Source organism: Lipotes vexillifer, unplaced genomic scaffold (assembly GCF_000442215.2).
Source record: "Lipotes vexillifer unplaced genomic scaffold, Lipotes_vexillifer_v1.1 scaffold365, whole genome shotgun sequence".
In the NCBI taxonomy this organism is placed as follows: domain Eukaryota; kingdom Metazoa; phylum Chordata; class Mammalia; order Artiodactyla; family Lipotidae; genus Lipotes; species Lipotes vexillifer.
Genome location: NW_006781263.1, coordinates 1,997,603 through 2,020,713, shown reverse-complemented (window position 1 = coordinate 2,020,713; position 23,111 = coordinate 1,997,603). Strand labels below are relative to the sequence as shown.

The following is a 23,111-nucleotide window of genomic DNA, read 5'->3' as shown; positions in this document are numbered from 1 at the left end:
TACACAAAGTACTGTAGTTTTATTAAAAACTACTACTTGAGAAAGAAATCTTTCCACAAATAGCATAAAATTGTAGAATGATGAAAGGATTTGGGAAAGCTTTACAAAAGCCTAATTCCAACTGTATCTTCCTGAAGGTGGTGGCAAAGGGTATTTCCTTCCTTCTCTGGGATATCCCTGAAAAAAGAGCAAAAGAGAGAGTTTATCTTCTGGATTAACACTCCTGCAAAGAAACTAATCTTACTTCTCTGTGGAAAAACACTATAAAGAAGGTGAATATGTCTTACAGGTATATCACATGGAAGGTCTCCATAAACGGGTGCTTTTGGTCTGCAGCTTCATAGAAAGCTGCATGCAAAGTGGGATATCAGCATAAATGCTATCACTGACAACTAACCAAACAAGCCTTAACAAGCGCTTGAGAAATTCCTTAAAATGCACACAAATGAAGGATAGTTAAGTGTCTTGTGTAAAACACTTGTCATTCTCAATTCTCCCTACCACCCCCTCCCCAGCTCATAATTCAAGCCACACTGTGGTAAGGTGCCCACATCATCTTCACACATATCATATACTAGGAAAGTCGTTTTGTTTAACAAAGGCAGGAGCTTGCTGCATCAGTTGAGGCCTAATGAACTATTAATTTTAGGGTTTTTTTGTTTGTTTAGCTATAAATAATAGTGTACCACATTAGGTTATTACATAATCGATTACTGGCAATATTCATAACAGTTCCTAATATGCTCGCAAATAACATTTCTGTACAACCTGAAGGTAAATGTGACATGTCTCCCATCCCAATTCCCTTTCTACATAGGATTCTGAAATGGACCCCCTTCCCCATGTTGCCACTCAGAGCGCTTCACTAGTTTAAATTATAACATGAATACGTGTAGTCCTTCAAGGTCACAATGTAGGCTAAGGACTTGTTTAGTCATATAAACTCCACTAAAAATATAATGAAGTCATAATTTTACTGCTTTTAACAATAAACTTCTACAATTTAATAGCGCTTCAAAATTCTGATTTAGGGCTTCCCTGGTGGCGCAGTGGTTGAGAGTCCGCCTGCCGATGCAGGGGACATGGGTTCGTGCTCTGGTCCAGGAAGATCCCACGTGCCGCGGAGCAGCTGGGCCTGTGGGCCATGGCCGCTGAGCCTGCGTGTCCGGAGCCTGTGCTCCGCAACGGGAGAGGCCACAACAGTGAGAGGCCCGCGTACCACAAAAAAAAAAAAATTCTGATTTAATTAAAAAAAAAATCTCCACAGAAAAAAGGCTAAGAAAGAAATGTATTTCCAAAAGGTCCTAAAAGAATTATAATGTACAACCAGTTTGCGTCTCCTAAGTGAATAACAATTTTACCTCGTGTAACAGCAGAAAGCTCCTTTAAAGGGACGTGCTCCCCTAAAGGAGGCAGGGGAGGAACTGGGGTCAGAAGTCACAGGCGTCCCCAGCTCTGCTGCCCGACCCTAAGGCAGGAGGGTTAAGCTTTCGACTCCTGACTTGGAAAATGAGGTGACTGGACTAAACTTCCTCCAGAACCTCTTCCAGTTGCAAGTGTGCCTCCTTTAAAAAGTATTCATCATTTAGGTTGCCCAGTGTCGCCTCGACACTAGCGGCATAAACAGGCTCAATCTACTGAACCTACTGATAGCATCTGTAGAGATCTCGGGCTGAGAGTATGCAAAGTCATATTCTACAAATTGATTCTAAAGAACTGTAACAAAATTCTCTCAAAAGACAAGATGATTACTTTCTTGTAAAGTGAACTGAGACTCGTAAGAATACACCAAAAAAGCGTGGAAAAAAAAGATTTTTCTTAGCTGGCAGAAGATTTTTCTCAGCTGTCAGAACAAAGGGACACATGGCACGAACCTGAGTTAGAAAATTAATATTTGAAGCACTGCAAAAGGCTGTAGGCAATACCAGGTAAGCAATTTAAAAACCACTTCACATCACCACAGGTGCCAACTCCAGGAATAGCACACACTCTGAATCACTGCATTCAGATCCTGTTCTCTGGCAAGCATTTGATTAAAGAGCATGTAAATACTGGCCAGGGTGTCAAATGGCTGCGGGACAAACAGACTGAGGCAAACAGACCTCAGGCTTAAATGTTGCTAAAAGTGGATGCCATAAAGAGAAGGAAATAAAGCTTACTTTTACTGAAGTTGTCTAGGAATTATTATACTCACTCAATGTATAGCTGTTTAAATTTAGTTAAAAAAGTGGGAAATTTGATAGGAAAGATTTCTTTCCATGAAGACAGAGAACAGATGAATCAAGACAGAAAACTCCCAAGAGGAATAAAGATAACAGCTGAAAAGGTGAAATATTACTTTCAGCTTCTAGAACATTACCATTTATTTTGAGAGATCTAGTTTCTATGAAACTAAAAAGCAATACCCTAAGGATAAACATGTTTTGGTGACAGACCATATTTGTGCTAAATATCAGATTGCTGTGATTAAAGGGGCTTTTGGTCTGAAAATTCTTCAGCATCATCAAAGGATAACCTATTTAGTGAGGCAGATACTCACCCTGTATACATTTTTAATGAGGGATCCAAATTTGACTGAGCTACTCTATCAGTAACTTATCCACAGATGTTTAAGGAAACCAAAACCAAAACCAAACTAAACCATGGAGTCCCAAGAGGCACGGTTCCATTCAAAGTGAGCAGTAAGCTTTCCATGCCACAGCCCCTGCTGCATCACCTGTCTCCCGCCGCGATCATCACGTCTGGGTGCATACCCGCCCGGCCCGGCGAGCATCTGGTACTGGTTTGGCTGGAAGGCTGCGTTTGGGGTTTGGAGCATCCGGTTCCATGGCAGCAGAGGTTCGGCCCCAACGCCTCTGTGGAAAAGCATCATGTTTGCATCAAAAGTCAGAAGCCTAAAATCTGGCAAGTATCATCATCTCCAAATCTGAGGACAATCCAATTTGCCTTGATTTGTCCTAGGGGATATGTAGTATCACAGTGGCCTTTATGTCCCTCAGAGTGAGTGTTGTTTAACATGTTTCAGGAAGTATCAGCATTTATTTAAAAGGATGTTTAAACTCTATTGAATCAGAAAGGTCTGACTTAAAAAAAATTTTGTTCACCTTCAACTGTCAAGTTTCCTTTTTAGTCACTTAAAGTTCTGGACCCAAGATCACCAAGTTGGCTACATTTTAAGATGCTATCCAGGGCTTCCCTGGTGGTGCAGTGGCTGAGAGTCTGCCGGCCAATGCAGGGGACGCGGGTTCATGCCCCGGTCTGGGAAGATCTCACATGCTGCGGAGCGGCTGGGCCCATGAGCCATGGCCGCTGAGCCTGCGCGTCCGGAGCCTGTGCTCCACAACGGGAGAGGCCACAACAGTGAGAGGCCCGCGTACCGCAAAAATAAAATAAAATAAAATAAGATGCTACCCAAAGAGTAAACATGTACAAGACAGGAGAATGAGGCTTTATATTTAAAAATGTCCAGGCTGGTTCTTGGGAGTCCATTCTTTCTAGTTAATTGCACACTGCAAATGAATTCTTACTGCTATTTTGAATCTAGGGTAGGGGACTTGGCTGTTTTTTCCCATCCATTATTCTGCTCAATATGTCAGAAGGTCTGATCAGGAGGAAACCTTTTCAAGTTCTATTGATGCAGCTTTCAATTGACCACGGTGACCTAGCAACGTGAGCACTAATTGGCATGGGCTGACTGGCATTTGGTGTACAGTTTACATGGGAACACAGATTCAACAGCTATTATAACCCAGTTTGCTGGCCCAGATTATGGTCAAAAGAAATGTTTTAATTGTCTTCAAGTGCCTATTTTAACTTTGCAGATACAAAGCAACAGGTATGATGTTTAAATCATAACAATTTAAAACTGTCGCATAAACAATGTAGCAAAGATTTACCCTCTAAAAGCAATCACCATGTATGACATAACTTTTTTTTTTTTTTTTTTTTTTTTTGCGGTACGCGGGCCTCTCACTGCTGTGGCCTCTCCCGTTGCGGAGCACAGGCTCCGGATGCGCAGGCTCAGCGGCCACGGCTCACGGGCCCAGCCGCTCCGCGGCATGTGGGATCTTCCCGGACCGGGGCACGAACCCGTGTCCCCTGCATCGGCAGGCGGACTCTCAACCACTGCGCCACCAGGGAAGCCCTGACATAACTTTCTTGAGGCATTTTCCTCAACTTCCATTTTATAGAACAGTCACTACAAAGAATAAACAGTAGCAACATTCTCCAGTATATTTTAGCATTAGAAGCTTTGGGGCCATTACAGATGTTGGGAGGAATTGTAAGCAAACTTTAAATATGCTAAAGCACTGACTAGCTGGTATTAGCTATAACCGATCAGCATATGAATTTCACTTCCTAGGTCTTAGAGGGCAGAGGCCAAAGCTGGGCTCACTGGGCAACGCAATGCATCCTTCTCACAGCCACATCCAAGCTTGAATCCATCCTCCACCCCGCACTCTCCTCCCTTCACTTGGAGCTTTTGCCTGTTTTTGTTTTTTTTCAAACACCAAAGATAATTATTTTTGTGTGATGGCTCTAAGAACAGCTCTTTTTAAGAACTCTAAAAAAAAAAAAGAACTCTAGAAAGGCCAATGCTATTCTTCACAGTTCGTGGTGAAATCAGGACTCTAATAATATAATTTTCTGTGAGTCAAAATAAAATGAAAAATCTGTACCTCAGAAAGAATATGCATATATTCAGGGCTTTTAATTATTTTTTGGATTCATTAATACAAACATATTTTAGTGAGAAGGCCTCATCTATTTAGCAAGAACAGCTCCATATGTAGAGAACATATGGTCTCTTCCACTCTCTGCAGGACTGAGGGGTTAAGGTTTGTGCTGTGACCAAGGAGGCTCATCAAAACTGAGCATGCAAAACCCACTTGCATTAAGTGCAACTCACACATTGTATTAACTGTGATCATTTTTTCTTTCCAGTTTTATAATGCTAAAACTCACTCAACTGAGTTTCAGGAAAATCTGCGGGTATGGATAAAATACATTATAAATGCAATTTTACATTATTTTATGATTTAAAAATAGGTTAGGAACAAAGCCACAATTTAAAAGCACAAAGTCCCCCCTTTTCTTTGAAATGATTACTTGAAATGTTTTTGACAAAAGTAATATTTATAAAAATAATTTAATTAAAATTAAATGGAAAGAGCAAGTAAGAGGGACATGTACTATCTCTTTTGCTTGTTAGTGGCAGAAAGGCCTTTATTTTATACAAGTTTATCATTTTTCTACACTGTACTGATTATATTAGTTTGCAAATACTTACAGACTGAAATTTGCCCTGGAAAATACATTTTAAATCTGGGATGGAAGCTCTGAGGCTGACACATTTTAACTTTTTAAAATCAGTAGCCATCGATCGAGGCAACTTATTTGAGGCATTTGGCATCATGAATGGCAACAATATTCTTAAGTTTCTAAATTACTGCTCTGGAAATGTGACATAACTACATTACTACCACTGGGGTATCTTTAATTGTGTGTGTGTGTGGGGGGGCAAATCAGCTTTTAAAAACTTTCTGTGACTGAGCTTAGCACCCATTTAAGTTAAAAACTAAATGGCCCCCTTGGATACGGCCAGAAAAGAGAATGCTCCGCTGGCAAAGACACAGACAACAGGGCAGAAACTCAGGTGAGGAGGAGGCACATGCTGGTCCTCACTCGCCATCAACACCATGATCGCTAGGTTGTCTCTGTGTGGGGAGAAGGTGGGGGCAGGGATGCGCCCAGTGTATTTTTAAGTGAAATGAATATATGAATTATATATACTATTTCAAAGTAGGAATTAATTCAAGAAACAGTGTAGTTTATTTTAAAAAAAAAAAGTACACTCAAAATGTTCTTCTCTAATAGGATTTTCAACCAAACATTCAAAACTGTGCAGTGGAGAAGTACTGAACTAATGATCAGTAAAACCTGGTTCTAGGAAGAATTCTACTTACCAGTTGTGACATCTCAGCAAAGTCAAAGTGACTATGAGTTTGTATTTTCTCCTCTATGTCTTGTAAGGTCACCAAGGTTAGACTGACACGTGCTATAGAAACGAGTGACGTACTGTATTTGCTAAGAGGCTGGCTAATAGAGAAGTTTGGGAGGCTGAATTCAAACTTTGCTTTCTTTATGAATAAATGGTGTGTTTCTTAAATGACCATGATTTAAGACATAAGAAGGAATTATATTACGCTCACATGTAACTTCTGCTTTACAGCATGATTTTAGTTTCTGACTAAAACTAAACCAAAAACATCCACAAAATATGTCCCAGATCTGTTGGGTTCACAGAGTCAGTCCAGAAGATACCAACTTGGCTAGGGCAGAACAAAAAAAAAAAACGATGGATGTCAGGACACAAGGTGATAATCTTAGGGAAACAATGTGTAGAGGGAAGGAAAGCTTTAGGACTGAAGAAAGGGTGCCTTGGAAGTGGAAGGGGCTCCTTTTCTTCTATGAAGTCCCTGTGGCATTATGGAATATGATGCTTAGAGTCAGTTTTCTGATGAGTTTCGCTTGAGTGAAAAGTTTCTTAGTAAAGGATGGTGAGGAAGAAGAGACCTCAGTCAGATAAGCTACTGAATTGTGTGCCTCAGTTTCCTCATCTGTAAAAATAACAACATCCACTTCAAAGGGTCGCTAAGAGGAATAAGTGAATTCATGTTTCTAAAAGCATGTTAGCACAGTGCTGGCACTTCATAAGCAGATGATAATACTGGTGATTATTAATAATATGGGAAAAAGGCAAGCAACAAAGTGGAGAAACCAAATCTTAAAATCAAACTTGACAAACGTAATGGAGAAAGACAGTTATTAAAATGAGATCAGTGTGAATGTGATAATATGTTAATTTAGAAAAAATTTACCCCTCACTCATTTAATCTGTTTGACAATGGTGCTACTCTGAGGATGCTGAAGTGGTACATACCATGTGCCTTGAGCACTTATACTGAAAACAAAACATAAACACAGGCAGTAGCAGTTATTTTAAATTAAAATGCAGCTTGCACTAAGTAGCTGATACTATTAATAAACAATTGAATAACATAATTTCTTTTATCTTCTTGAAGAAAATAATGAAATGAGGTTTTGGAGTCTCTAAAGAAAGACCTTTCTTAAAGGGGGTAGAGGTTATAACCCTGTTCAAATAACAACACTTCATTCATTTCAGATGTGAACATCTCAGACTGCTAAAATGGCAGAAGAGAGGCAAACAAAACAGATCAGAACTGGGAAGGCAAAGAAGGAAGCCGTACTATGAGGCGGCTTAAACTCGTCTTAGCATTTACTGGCGCTGGCAAGACCAGCATGAGACGACAGACTTGAAAGCTGCCCTTAAAAAATCCTTCTTCAGATGTTAATATAATTATTCATAACACGCCCGGCTGCCTTGTCGTGCAGAGACCACCTGACTTCGGAGAGCACAACTTATCAATGAAAGAACACATGTCAAACATCCCTTGTTATTAAACCATGTCACATTCTTCCTCGTCCATGGTACTTATTAGACTGCAGATCCCATAATCCTCTTCTGAGTCCCTTGTGCATTTAATTCAGTTCATTCTTAAGTAGTTAAAGAAACTGTTTTCAGTGGCAACTAATAACTACTGACCTACAGTGACACTGCACTACAATAGGCCTGTCAGCCCTGAAAAAGTTGTACCAAAGAAGCTGATTAGGACTTCAAGAGGTTTGCAGCAAGAATCAATGGTTGGTCTGTACTGACGCTGCGCTGCCGGCACAGAAATGATAAAAGTGGAACCCCATTAGTTATGCCTCATTAAGCTGCACAACACTTCTAAAAAGAAATTTGTTTAGCCTGACCAAAACCTAATACAACTTTAAGCTCTCTGTGTTGCATTTTTCAGGGCACCTCAAAAGCATCAATAAAATAAAGGCCAAGAACCAAGAAAAGCAGGCAAGTATACAGGCATGAATCTTTTACTTCAATGTGTTAACCATCTATTTTCCTAAAGAAAGGGCACAAGAGAAACTATTTAGAGGGAAGAAAGTATATTTCACACCACAGAGAAAGCCCAAACTTCAAATGCTGATGTGAAAAGTTACTGAAAAGTCATATTTGCTTTAATATTACCTGTCAAATCTTTGCTGCTGGAAAAGGGGAGGAGGACCTCGCCAGGAATCCTGGGGCCTCATATCTGGAAGATAAACAGGGAAGGGGTGAACAGGAGATTTTTTTTTTTTTTGAAAATTAATCACTATTCAACTACCCACATATATTATAATTAAAATTTCTTGAAAAAAGTTGAGACTGAATATAAATTAAATAACTAGCATAATTACACACCCTGGAAATGTAAAAAGATATGAAACCAACAGGGTCAGTAAATCTGTTAAATTATTTCTCCTTTGATAACAAAACACAGTTTTAGAAGCCTTGGTCATTAAACTCACGTTTCTCTCTCCCTCGCTATCTGTGTATGTACGTATGTAAAGCTATATGTGTGTTTTACATTTATACTTTAAATGCTGTGCAAAACGATGGTATTTTGGTTTTATCTGTAAATACAAACTGAATAGTAACTTTAATAGAAATCCTGAAATTTGCCCCCGAAATGTGTAAACTGGAAAGAATGCTGACTTGCCTAGCTGTGCTAACATGAAGCAGACAGTACACAATCTCTTGAGCACAGGTCAGAAGACATGCTCATAAAGGGACTGCCCACTTCCCTATTGTTTTCTGAGAGTCAAACCTCTTCCCCTAACAGAAGCTAAGCTGGGAACATCGAACGAATTATAAGGAATAGTTAAGTGGCTGCTGGTCCTCTGTGTAAATGGGATAAAGGGCACCCCCAGCACAGTCGGCAGGTTGGTATCAACCAACCACCATTCCAGTCCCCAGTCTCAGTCATCTCAGCCACCTTCCGGCAGGGTCTGAGTGTGACCTAATTAAAACAGCTGTTCCAGGAGTTGTCTAATGAGGTCTCCGCGTGAGGACAGTAACCTCCTCCAGACTCCCAAGGCCCAAGGACAACAAGGCTTACCATAATGTATTCAGGCTCACATTTTAATGGAAACACAAACTAGAAACATGCTTTTCGAAATTACTTTCTTAAAGGAAAGAAGAAATGACAGCTTATCTCTGGTTACCAACCAAAAAAATGCAATCTGGGTTTACTTGGGGGCGGGGGGGGGTGGGGGAGAAAAGAAGAAAGAAAAGTAGAATTGTGCTTTAAAACCCCCTGCAAAGGAGAATCTGGAACAAGTAAGGCACCTGGCTGCTCACAAGGGTTCCAGCATGAAACACCCAGCTGTTACTGCTCTGGAAGCAATACAGTCGAGGTACTGGCCCAAAGAAAGCCTCCTAGATGGACAAACCACCCCAGGGGAGCCACCCCAGCCCCTGGTCCAACCATCAGTGCACGTGAGGCCTTCACCACCATCACTTCCAAGCAGAATTCCATTCAGAACTGAAAGAAAGGTGGCATCCCTAGTCAATCTGCATTAAGTCCCCCTTTTATCTCTTAAAAACCAAATTAGTAGCGGTCAAACTGAGAACAATGCTGAGGAGGTTTCCCGTTGGTCATTACATATTCAGAACCGGAATGGAAACTCAGGAAGCTCATTGCCACACAATCCACAGGAAACAGGGCCAAGACCCCTAGTCTAGGCCCAGAATAACTTCTGAATCACTATGCAGACTGTGCACCACCAGAAAACCTAAATCAGAGGAGGGAAAACCAGAAATTCTTACAAGACAGCAAACCACCTGTGCAGTTTACTTCTATAGAGAAACTTAAAATACACTATATGATTTTCATTAAGTTACGAGAAAGCAATCTACCGAAAGTAAAACCAACATTTTGGCCACTTTTCCTGATGATTACTTTGTTAAACTTGTAGTCCATAACTATTCAGATACTGCACAAAACTTAGGTCAGTGAAAATTGGTTAAAATGTTCCCAGAAGTATTATATTTTAGTGTCTTATTATACAAAACTAGCTAATATAGCAAAGGTCAAAAGAAATACAGTAAATTTCATCTGGACCCCTGTCTAGCTCTGTACTTCACATGTCCCAGAATCACTGTGGTCACCCTGGAAACATGCCTCTTTTTAACATAAAAACTTAATTCCATGATTCTGGTTGCATGGTGTCTCTTTATATATGATGTCATCACAGAACACACTCTCCATGGTACTAATAAAAGCTTCCACACAGGATCCCTAATAAATATAAAATTGAATGAAGGTAATAAAAAAACACATTTACATTAAGAAAAGCCTTCAGAAATGTTTATCCTAATGTTTTATGAAAAATAAAGTCAGGGAAAAAGCTGGTATATTTCCTCCCAGGAACAGTAGTAAGTAGAGGGAAAGTCCTCACCATCAGGAATACATGTTTACTAGATCCAAATACGCTGCGTGTTAGATTAAGCACACCAGTATTTCTAAGTAGAATTGGAATGTAATGTTCACTAAGTGTAAATGCTTTTTTTGGAGAGGGGGAGCCCTTCTCAGTAGTCTAACTGTATACCTCTAAGTGTCTAGAAAAACAGCCAGAGCTCCCACCCCACCAATTCTGGTATGCCAGGTGCTGCCCACTCTGTTTTGCTTTCACTATTTCTCACCTCCAGGACAACTTTTTTTTTTCCATTCAACGAACTCAGCACATGCAAAAACTATAGTTTTTTGTTAAAAACCTAAGCAAATTGTGTTAAGACTTTAAAATCTCTCTTGCTTTCAACCCAAGAAGAAAAATAAAAAGTATTGAAGACAAATTTCAAGGCTACCTTTAAACAAATCTCTTCATGTGGCTCTGAGCAATATATATGGCCCTTAAGTGTTCATAAAGCAAGATATTTCCTGGCTGAGAAGTAATAAAGTAGAATGTAAAACAAACTTATTATCATTCATTTGTATGGCTCTAAAAGAAGATCCATTTGAGAGGGAGAAAAAAAATCTGAGATAGTGAACTGCACTTCACAAAGGTACAAGCAAGAGAGAGGGAAAAAAAAAGACAGCTAATTTTTTCCTGTGGTCTTTAAAAACGTATCCCTTTTCTAGAGCTCTACGGCCACAGAAACCAAGGCTTCACCAATAGCTCCTCAAGTGACAATTTACCTAATCAGCGTAGCAATCATGGAAAAGATTCCATGTTTACTGATTGCACTAATCAAAAATCACTTTTCAAATGCAGCTAATTGACAAGTTTACTGACTGAAATGAAGAGGTGTGACATGTCACGTTCTCCAGGTTGTAGAAGCGAACGCTTTATTCATGCTGAGCACTTGGGGCTGCACTTGACTCTGACAAGTTCCCAGTACCCGGACAATCACCCGTCAGCCAAAAACTGACACCACATCAAAGACTGACAGTGAGAAATGCCTGCAGCAGACACTCAACAGAGCTGGAAGTACAACCAATGGCTCTCCTTGATGTAACTCTGCCCCACATGAAAAACCAACTATGATATTAATACTACAAATATTTTAAAAGACTGACTAAACAGTTTAGATCTCAATTTTACTAAAACTATTTCTAAACAAATTTTTTCTTTTTCTTTTTTTTTTTTCCGGTACGCGGGCCTCTCACTGCCGTGGCCTCTCCCACTGCGGAGCACGGGCTCCGGACGCGCAGACTCAGCGGCCATGGCTCACGGGCCCAGCCGCTCCGCGGCATGTGGGATCTTCCCAGACCGGGGCACGAACCCGTGTCCCCTGCATCAGCAGGTGGACTCTCAACCACTGCGCCACCAGGGAAGCCCTCTAAGCAAATTTTGAAGTTCAAAATTCTATAAAGAGGAATGCTGATCTTTTATCACTGAATACTTTCACAGGATCTACTATGTGCCAGGCACTGTTTCAAGTACTTAATAACTTAAACTCACTTACTGTGAATATTTTGTGAGACGGGTGTTCTCTGTACCATTTTAGACGTGAGGAAAGGGAGTACTGACAAAAGCCTGCCTGAGGTCACAAGGCTAATAAGGGTGGAGGGAAAGCCAGGACCCCCACCCCCTCAACACACTATGCTGCTCCATGGTTCACGTGCACTTGTGCTGTCAGCTGAGGTGACTCTTCATGTTATTTTATGTCAGAAGGACCAGGAGAGCTGCCTCCTCAACCAGGAGGCTCAGAAGCTCAGGGTCTCAAGAAGGCAAGACCGGGGATCTCTGCAAACTACTTTCAATATTTCCAAAGTTTAGAATTCACATGACTACACCCACCCAATTAAGACAGGAAGGAAAAATAAACATACTTATTAACACATGCACTTCAGGAGTAAGCATCTTGACAAACACAGATTCATGGGGAGAAAATAAAAGATCTTGGGTAAAACATCTGGAATCACTGCTTTTTTTTTAATACAATTTTTACATTCACTTTATTAGTAATTTAATGTGGAAACAGTTAAACATTAGAAAATAATTCTTTTTGACATCTGACATTTTTTTTGAAAGTCCATAATTACTTTTTTTCTGTTTTGTTAGTTCATTTGTATCCATTTTTATTTTTTAAATTTTTTTGAATTTCATTTTTTTTTAATACAACAGGTTCTTATTACTTATCTATTTTATACATATTAGTGTATATATGTCAATCCCAATCTCCCAATTCATCCCACCACAACCCCCCGCCCCGGAATCACTGCTCTTCTTAAAAGGGTAATACTACCTTAAAACACTTTGTATTCAAAAAAGATATGTAAATATAAATGTAAACGTAAGGGATCAGATACAAATTAGAGGAGAAAATACATAGAGAGAGATGAATGGATAGACAAATGGATCAATGGATGGATGGATGGACTGGTTGGCATATACATACGGATTAGGTCTGTCTGCATAAATATGAAATCTAGAGGTCACAAGAGACCATGAAATAAATATGCCAGAAAAATATTAATGACAGTAAACTAAAAAAAAAAAAAGAAAGAAAAGAAAAGAAAAACCAAATCTATTGCCGAGCCACATGTAAAGAGTATTGGGGAAAACATCCCAGAACATGGAATTTCCTTTCTTGACAGTTGGCAGCATTTGTCTGTGCTTATCATACAACTGTGACCAGTTTACTACCATGCAACAACTATTCTAGATTAGGCCGATTATTTCTCCAACACATCTCTTACAAAGGTATCAGGGAACACTGTGTCAAATGACATGGTTGCCTTCTAGGAAGTCCAATCTCACAACCCCAGGCTTTTCTAGGTTCTCGTATAACCAAGGGCAATTAGAAATCTTTAACCTATCCCAATCCTGCTTAAACTTTTACACTTCTAGCTTATACAGATATGATTCCCAATTTCCTCTCTCCTGAGCAGGTATCAGATCCTTATCGCTACCTCCAGGCAGATGGCATCAATGTCTTCAGGCATTTCAACTTCCACACAAATCAGAACTATCATGTTCTTCCATCTTCCTCCATCCTCCTGTGCTTCCAAACTCTCTAGTCCCCCAGGTGCCCTCAGTGCACAAGGAGCCTCATCTGGAATCTTCTCTCTCCTGCACTTCGCACGTTCAACTACGCAGCCCTTTAGTGCCTCCATTCCCACCTTCTCCACTGGGAATCCACTTTGCCACAGGTCAGTCCAGACTTTCACCATCTCTCCCTAAACAGAACCACCACCAAGTCTTTCCACAAGCAAGTTGTGGTTCTAGAAATGAGATATAACTGCACACTTGTTTGCTTTAAAAAGTTTTTTAAAACTCTTGCCAAAAAAGAGACAGAAGAATTCAGTGGTGTGAGTCTAAGGATTAAGACATGACAACAATCTCACAGTAACCCTTATTAGAGAACAAAAATGTAGGAAACACTTTCTAACTTGTTTTATGAGGCCAGACGTGTGAAGAAAGCTATAAACTAATCTTTCATAACACAGAGATGAAAAAATAACCCACACTATACTGACACATGCACACAAAATTGATATATCACAAACTATTAGGCTTATTCCAGTAATGCCAGGTTAGCTTAACAGTCAAAAATCAATCTGTGGGGCTTCCCTGGTGGCGCAGTGGTTGAGAGTCCGCCTGCCAATGCAGGGGACACGGTCTGGGAAGATCCCACATGTCGCGGAGCTGCTGGGCCCGTGAGCCATGGCCGCTGAGCCTGCAGGTCCAGAGCCAGTGCTCCACAACGGGAGAGGCCACAACAGTGAAAGGCCCGCGTACCACACACACACACAAAAAATCAATCTGTGTACATTCACCATGTAACAGAAGGAAAAAAACAAACATTACCATCTCAAGAAATGGAGGAAAAGCATTTGATAAAATTCAATACCCACTAGAAACAAGGAACAGAAGGAAACTCCTTCTATAAATGAAAAAACTATAGCAAATATCATATTTAATGGTGAAATATTACAAGTTTTCCCCTTAAGACTGGGAATGAAACAAGGATGCCCACCATCACCACTTACACTGACTCACACTAGAGGTCCCAGGCAGTGCAATAAAACAAAAAGACCAAAAGACATCAAGATTAGAAAATGAATATATAGAACTGTCACAACTCACAGAGGACATGACTGAGTAGGGAAAAAATCCAAAAGAACATACAAACTTTCGGAATACATGAATTTTAGTGAAGTTATCGGATAAAGTCAATATTTAAAAATAAACTCTTTATATATACAAGCAAGCAACAGGAAAATGACATTTAAAAGATATTACTTACAAAAACATCAAAATACACAAAGTATCTACAAAATTTCTTTTGTCCTCGGTTTTTTATTGTGATGATTCAAGACCCAGAGAAAAGCTACAAGAGCACAAGGAGTTCCCACATGTGCCTCACCCACTTTCCCCAAATGCTGGCTCATCAGATGACACTAAAAGGAAAAGGCAAGTTTTCAAGTGGAAAAATATACTTCCAATACAAAAAACCCCCAAACAAACTCATAACCAGACTATAAAAGAACTCCTACAAAGTAAAAAGAAAAAGGTAGACAACCCTGTAAAAAAATGGACAAAAGACCCAAACAAGCACATCACCAAAAAAAGAAATCCAAGCAGTCAATAAACATGAAAAATTGCTCCAAGTCACCAAGAAGAGGCTAATTCAACGTGAGTGAGCTTCCACTACCCGTCCAGCACAGTGGCTAAAAGAGAACAGGCTGACAACACCAGGGGCTGGTTAGAGCAGGGAGCAGCTGGACCTCCCCCACACTGCTGCGGGGATGTAAACCGGGCCGTGTCTGGCACTTCTCACGAAAGTTGACTGTGCACATAGCCCTGACCCTGCAGTTCTGGGAACGGACCCACCAGAAGCGTTTACAACACGCACCAGGACGTGAGAGCTTCACAGCGGTCCATTCCAAGCACCCCCAAGCTGGGGACCAACTCCACACTATCCTAACTGGACAGATAAATGACGGTCAGTCACATAATGGGACACAGGAAGCAATGAGAACAAATGAACTCGCGCTACAGCGACAGGAGGATAAATCTCAGAAGCAAAACATCCAACTAAAAAGGGCAAATTTTAAAAGGGTAACGTTGTTAAGGGACTGTTAGATACTACGTTAAAAAAAAAAAAGACAAAACTAATCTATGGAAGTCAGGTTGCTTTTAACGGGCAGGGGCAGTGCCTGGGGGAGGACACAATGGGGGGCTTCTTGGGCACCAGTAACTTTTTAATTAATTAATTTACTTGGTTGCGTTGGGTCTTAGTTGCAGCAGGCAGGCTCCCTAGTTGAGGCAAGCGGGCTCCTTAGTTGCGGCTCGCCCGCTACCCGGTTGTGGCATGCAAACTCTTAGTTGAGGCATGCATGTGGGATCTAGTTCCCGGACCACGGATCGAACCCAGGCCCCCTGCATTGGGAGCATGGAGTCTTAACCATTGCACCACTAGGGAAGTCCCAACTTTCTGTTTCTTGATCTGAGTGGTGGTTACATGACTGTAATCATTTCATAAAAATTAAACTGTAGGGCTTCCCTGGTGGCGCAGTGGTTGAGAGTCCGCCTGCCGATGTGGGGGATACGGGTTCGTGCCCCAGTCCGGGAAGATCCCACATGCTGCGGAGTGGCTGGGCCCGTGAGCCATGGTCGCTGAGCCTGTGCGTCCAGAGCCTGTGCTCTGCAACGGGAGAGGCCACAACAGTGAGAGGCCCGCATATCGCAAAAAAATAAAAATTAAAAAAAAATTAAACTGTACATTTATGATTTGGCACTTTATGTATGTTACATTTTAATAAAAAGTATATGTGAAAACACATGTATAATAACCTAATTTTCAAAAATTGCATATATGAAGAATTAACAGAAGAAACACTGCTTATTTCAGGATCATGGATTTATTGGGTTTTAAAATATGTTTTACTATTATACACCATATTTTATTTAACTAACATGTATTACAGCTAACATACATTTAAAACATCAGTTAAAAAAAAAAAATCAGCCTCCCTACCTTCATAATCAGTTCCAATGCATACTCTCTAATTTTATATTCTAAACTTAATACCACCTGACTACTTGCAATGTACTTCAAGCTCATTATTTTCTCTCAGCCTGGGGTATTCCAAATTCCCCCTTGTTGGCTCAATTTAAATATCGCATCCTGGTTGATTTTTTTCCATAAACTTTTTCACTCCTTCCATCCCCACCCCCTTTGAAAAGATATGTTAAATACAATGAGAGTCTCAGCACTGATCCTCAGGTGACTCAATGTTTACAAGTTACCAGGCAGAGAGGGCCACTTGTTTCTTGCTCAAAGTGAATCCCTACTTCACAAAGCGTATTTCCTATTTTTAATGATGTAATTAAAGAGATTCTAAGTGGAACAGATTCTAATCAATGTTTCTAATCAAAGCTTCTTTGTAAGTATAAAGAAATTTTATCTAATTAAGTTCTATAAAACAGCAAATGACGAGTTAGTCAAAGTAATAAAAGGGAAGAGGGGACCCCACTATTTTAAATAAAATGCCCAGATGCTGACAAGAGTTGTCTGTTTCCACAAAAGGCAAACTAAGAACTCTAGAATTGCAGGCCCTGAAGGGTATGAAATTCTTTACCTCTGGTATGACCTTGATAAATAAAAGAACTTTCTGACTTTTTTTCTCTTACTGTTGGGGCAGGATCCTGCAGGGTGGAAGGGGACCTCGGATGCAGTACTTGGATTTATATGAATCCCACACTGAGTGATTTTCTGGGAAGGGACTCCATGACTTTTACAGATTCTCATATGGCCTATGATTCCCTGATTAAGCACCACTGATCTAGGCAATATTTCCCCAAGTGTGGTACATGTCACAGGTGGTACAGAAGATGATTTTCTGGGGGTCCATGAACAAGCTTGTTCTCTTCGTGGTTGTATTCATTTTAATGTATATTTGAAAAAATACAGCAAGCACATCAAACCCATAATGTATTGATACACTTTACAAATTAAAAATAAGTCAATTTAAGTTAGTGAAAAAAAAAAGACTTCAAAGTTTTTAATAAGATGTCCAGGTGCCATCTGGATAAACTATGGTGGCAGCAGGCCAGCAACTGGGCCTTAGGAAACAGAGGTGGAAGGAAGCCACTTAACACAGAGCACGTGTGCTTTCACCTCTGCTACTCAAACCTCTTGCCACACCTCGGTAAGTCTACTCAATGCAACAACCTCAGAAATTCCCCACAACCATGGTCTTGAGAAGTACTGACTAAACTAATCCACAGAGATTATACCTGGTTCTAGCACTTGCATCTCATTTTGTCCCTGTATTTGGAAGCTGTGATACCAGTAGAGATAGAAATAAATGGGAAAGAGCCACAAGGAAAAAGGAACTGATAAAGAACGTGTAAGTAAACAGCTGGCTTTAACAATTAGCTGGAGATGCTCTCACCGCTCACTGGTGAGATCTCAGGGCACAGATAACTCCTACAAAGTGATTAGACTTTTCTGTTGTATGTGGTACATGTTGATACATATTCCGCATGTATTACAAGTGGAAATACTCAGAAATGCTATTTGCTAAATTTTCGGGGGAAAGCAGCTGAGGGAACTACTGAAACCAAGCAGATCTCCAAGAAGCCCATTAAACAAACCCTGTGCCCCTTCTGTGCTTCCTTCACTAAATAGAATAAAACCACTGAAGTCCACAGATTTCATGGTGGAGTCTAACAATGCGCCATTCAGTGTCATTAAGCCACACAGAGAGACACACAGACAGACAGACAGACAGAACACAGTGAATACAGGACCCTGAGAGAAGGAGACCATCAGAACTCCTTTCTTACAGGGTTTCAGGTTAAAAATGGTTTTGTAACTAAATCAGCATGAAAACAATACTAAGTACAAAGCATAAATATTTCCCAACAATCCTCACTTTAATCTGGTTTTCTTTGACAGGTGTAACTGGTTTAAAAGGAGTTCTAAGGGTTCTCTGCAATAGAGTAGCCCTTCCTGTTTTTTCTAAATTTAATTTTTATCAACTATTCGAAACATTCAGAAAAAAACTTAAATGCTACGACACTTGGATTTAACAAATGTTAGCATCTTGCCGCATTGTCTCCCTCCTCCCCATGCAGGGGCTGACTGGTGGGGCAGCAACCAGACAACCCGGAATGCAGAAGCACAGGCTTCACAAAGAAAGTGGCTCTGAGAACTTGGCACATGACCTACACTTCCCTGAAAATAAGCCTGGCCACAGAGCTCAGACACAACAGTTAATGGGGATACAGTTTAAAATTAATACAAAATCTGAAGCCCACCACTCAACTATTTTCTCCCATTTCCACTGCAATCCAAATGCCATATAATCACTTTCACAGTTAACATTTCTGATTCACTTCTGCCCACAAAACAAGTTATAAGGGGTCAAGGAAAGGCCACAGTCTTCACAGAACCACAAGGTTAAAGGCATATTTCTACCTAAGGCAACGCCTGTCTTTATGTTAGGCAGTTACTAAGATATGATTTGAATTAAGAAACAGATACTGTTGTCTTTCAAGTAATTCCAATTCCATGTCTGCTGCACCTGATTTAATTGCCCCATTACCTGTATTAATGGAATAAACAGGAGCTTGTTTTGCATACCTTTTTCTGCATATGTTCACCCAGAAGCAGATTTAGAAATGAAAATAAGAAATCCAATTCATATTATTCAATTAACTATATACAGATAAGATAAAAATATCTGAAAGTCTGTATGAAGTATTCTCTTATAATTCTTCTAAACATTATGTTTTTAAGTCCACTATGTCTGCACTGACATAAATAAATCTTTTTAGCAATGAAGATCAGAAGCCACCCTTTGTTGCAGTACTTAATTTAGCAGGTAAAATAATCCATTACTGAAAACTTACTTGACATAAGCTTTGGAATCTGGGCTTGTCCTCTCAACAGTGGCCGGTACAAGTTTCCCTGGTAAGTCGCAGGTGGTGGTGCAGCATTGCTGTAAACGCCAGTTCCAGAGCCTCTGGGCATAACATGGCTATAAAAGGACCCCCCAGCCAGCAAAACAATTATATAGACATATATCCAACACATAATAAATAAATGTTGGCAGCCGTCTTTTTACTACTAGATCTGATTAAGACAATGCAAATTTAAAAGATTTATAATGGACAAAGTTCAAAACAGTACCCGATAATGGTGACAGCAAATATTCACTTATCACACCGAAGATTTTTAATAATCATGTAAATGTTTATTACTTCATGCAAAAAATAATTTGAGTCTATTTCTCTTTTTTTGCATTATATTTTGTTTTGTCCTCAAAGACCCATGCTGTTGCTATCACTATGCAGTTGACCCTTGAACAACGTGGGTTTGAACTGCGCAGGTCGACTTATAGGTGGATTGTTTTCAATAGTAAATACTAGAGTCCTATACAATCCACGGTTGAGGATTTTCGACTGCTCAGAGGGTCAGTGCCCCTAACCCCAGAGATGTTCAAGGGTCAACTGTATACACTACTACTCTGTATCTTACTATTTTCAGTTTACTCTTGATATAGCAAACATTTCCCTATATCTTTCATAGTCTTCCTAGGTGTTAACATCTATACCTATAGAATATTTACATGTTGATATCTCATATTTTACTAAACTAGTCCACCATTTAGTACCAGTAGTATAGACAACAATGCCTAGAGAGATCTGGGCATATAACTAGGCTCCTCTAAACTATCTTCTCAGGATAAATTCCAATAAGCAGGAATCTGGATCAAAAGTTCAGAGTACCTTCAGAACTTAAAACTCTATTTAGAGGTATTTCTATGTTGCTTTCCAAAATGGCTGAAATAATGCAAAAAAGAAATCTTTTAAGAATATTTTAGATTTGCATTTCTTTTACTATTAAGAATGAAGACAACCAAACAACCACAATAGAAACTATCCTAAGCAGTTAATCCCCAGAACAACTTCATGAGTTAAGTAGGTGTGATTATGATTCCTATTTTACACATAGGAAATGGAGGCACAGGGCAGTTCAGTAACATGAACAAACGTATCAAGTGGTAGACAAGGCATCTGATTCAGACGTTTAGGATCCAAAGCCCATGATCCCACTGTCCCTTACTAGCCACTGTATAAAGTACACGCTGCTGATGGTAACCTACTGCCTAAATCCCATTTTGAATCTTAAGATTCTCCTATGAATTGGAAATATCTATTTATGAGTTATCATCATTCATTCATAGATGATAACTCATTAATATTTACCCCAGCACATTGCTCTTTTTATCCCAGCTTTACGTGTTACTGTTTCAAAGCTCCCTCTTTTATATACAGTTGTCTCCGTAACTAGGAAAAAGACAATTTGATAGCTAATAAGGGCAAAGGATAAAAATCAGAAATTCACAGCAGAGAAGATACAAACGGCCAGCAGACATCTTAAAAGAGACTCAACCTGACTAACAGGCCAGGAAACACATTAAGGCAGCACGGAGACATCAGTGCTTGGGTATAAGCCCCGGAGGTGATGGCTCTGCTCAGAAGTACTGGGGACACCCGGACATGAACTCAGCCAGAACTTTCTTGAGGGTAAAGAGCACGTTTTATTATTTTGAAATAACCGTCTTCTAGACAGAAAAATCTCTTAAGAGAAAATAACGCAATTCTTAAGCAACACAAAAGCAATATATAGACCAAAGAAACAGAAGTGAATTTTAAAAAAATGAAGAAAAGCAGAAAAGTATCAAAGTCATTCAAATATCTGCAAAATAGTTGTATTTAATGGTCTTAAATATTTGTGGCATAAATGCTGACTTAATGCTGTGTGGAAGACCCAGAAAAAGCAAAATACACACACAGAGAAACCTACCACTCACCCCAAAGCCCTGAAGGCCGCTGGATCCAGGTGGACGGGCCGCCGGTCCCGGTTAAAGTTGAGCTGGGGCTTCCACTGCCGCCCATTGCTGGACTTCTCCCAGTCGCCAGGTTTCAGTACCGGTGCAGGTTTTCTAACCATTTGAAAATACAAAATTTAGTTATAGGGATGAACTTTGTTTATACAAAATAAACCTGGAGAGTTTTATAAATGCATTGTTGTTTACCTTGCTCCCGGAAGCATTATGGCTTTAAAAATGTAATCTTCAGCAAACTGTGGGTCTTTAAAATTAATACTAGAAGAGAACAATACACAATTTAGTGATTATACTGGATTAGCCTCGCTTAACTAACATGTAAACTCAGGTACTTTTCACCTTTATTTTATTTATTTAATTTTTTTTAAGTTTTTTTTTTTTGGCCTCACTGCGTGGCTTGCAGGATCTCAGTTCCCCCACCAGGGACTGAACCTGGGCCCTGGCAGTGGAAGCCTGGAATCATAACCACTAGGCCACCAGGGAACTAGGTACTTTTGACTTTTAAACAGAATAACTAAAATTCAAGTGTTCTCCAAAAATGATCTTAGTCACTGGATTTTGCCAAATTGCCAAATGGCTAAACATATTCCTCACCAAACTGCCACTAATTTCCAGGATGGCCCTCGTGTAACTTTCTGTGCAAGAGTCATGTTCAAGCTAATTGTGAGTGATCACAGAGAAATAACAGACACTGCCTGCCCAACTCTTGAGAAATTCCAGTATAATATCAGAGACAGGTCCAAGAGGTTTGCAACAACAAAAAATAAAAAACACCTTTCATTTTGTTCAGACCATGGCAAAGACCCTCCCTCTGGCATCTTAGAGGAGATCAGCTCTTGTTACAACAAAGATGCAAACAACAGAAACATTTGCAAAATCAAAAAAAAAAAAAGAACACAAATAATCCACAGGGGAAAAAACACAAAACCTCCCAGTTGGAAGCCTGTATCCTGCTCTACTAATGTGTGTCTGTGGTAATGTAACAGTCACCATTTGAACACTACACAAAGGCTGTACATTCAGACTAACAAGCTGGGCCAAACGGCCTTTCTGGTGGGGTGTGTGTGTGTGTGTGTGTGTGTGTGTGTGTGTGCAGGCGCCTCCCAAAGCACACAAGTCTTCCTTCTGACACAGCAACGTCTCTTCTAGGACTCTGGATATGCGCCTGGTTTATACTTAAGGATGCTCATAACATCAGTATTCATAATGTTGAAAAACTGTAAAACCTAAGTGTATGGACAATAGTGGACTGGTTAAAGAAACTATGGCTCTTTCTAAAAACGATATCCTCAATTGATATTTTTTAAAATGTAGTAACAAAATACTTAATGACATGGGAAAAGTACACATGCAACAGACTAGACGCACATTCACCAAAAGGTTACTTGTACACTCAACCATTTCCTTTCCTTCTTTTTTGCTTTTTTATATTCTCCAAAGATCCTCCAAAGATTACAGATTACAGCTGCAATCAGTGAAAAAAGGTTTTATTGAACTGGTTGACATTTTAGATAGCTAACATTTTTTTCCTCTTCAAATACTGCCACTTAAAATAATTAGGGCCCATCTGTTACAGAGAAATTTTCATTGCAGTAGGATTTAACTGTATATTTTAAGTACACAAAAATAGTTTCATTTATAATAAAGATGCTATAAGCTCAAGAACAGCTGAACAACACTTCATTTATTCAATCTGTTCCTCTTACAAACTCACTCTTCACCGCAACTGTCTTTATCTCAGATGTTCTCTATTCCAGATGGCTTAGGGCAGGGTCAGGCACGACAGGCAGTATGAAAGGTTTAAGAGGGTGAGAGAGAAAGAGATAGGTATCTGGG

At 39.9% G+C, this 23,111-nt stretch overlaps 1 protein-coding gene across 2 annotated transcripts in view; it reads right to left on the bottom strand.

Annotated features, from left to right (window-relative positions):
• The window catches only part of XRN2 (5'-3' exoribonuclease 2), an 80,037-nt gene continuing 56,926 nt past the window's right edge, over nt 1–23,111 (bottom strand). For both annotated transcript variants that reach the window (XM_007454531.1, XM_007454532.1), the window contains 6 exons: nt 21,465–21,533; nt 21,240–21,371; nt 19,273–19,400; nt 8,111–8,174; nt 2,717–2,855; nt 1–177 (listed from right to left, as the gene is read on the bottom strand). In XM_007454531.1, the coding sequence (XP_007454593.1) occupies nt 112–177; nt 2,717–2,855; nt 8,111–8,174; nt 19,273–19,400; nt 21,240–21,371; nt 21,465–21,533 (598 nt within the window). In that variant the 3' untranslated portion in view covers nt 1–111. The remainder of the gene's footprint in view (nt 178–2,716; nt 2,856–8,110; nt 8,175–19,272; nt 19,401–21,239; nt 21,372–21,464; nt 21,534–23,111) is intronic.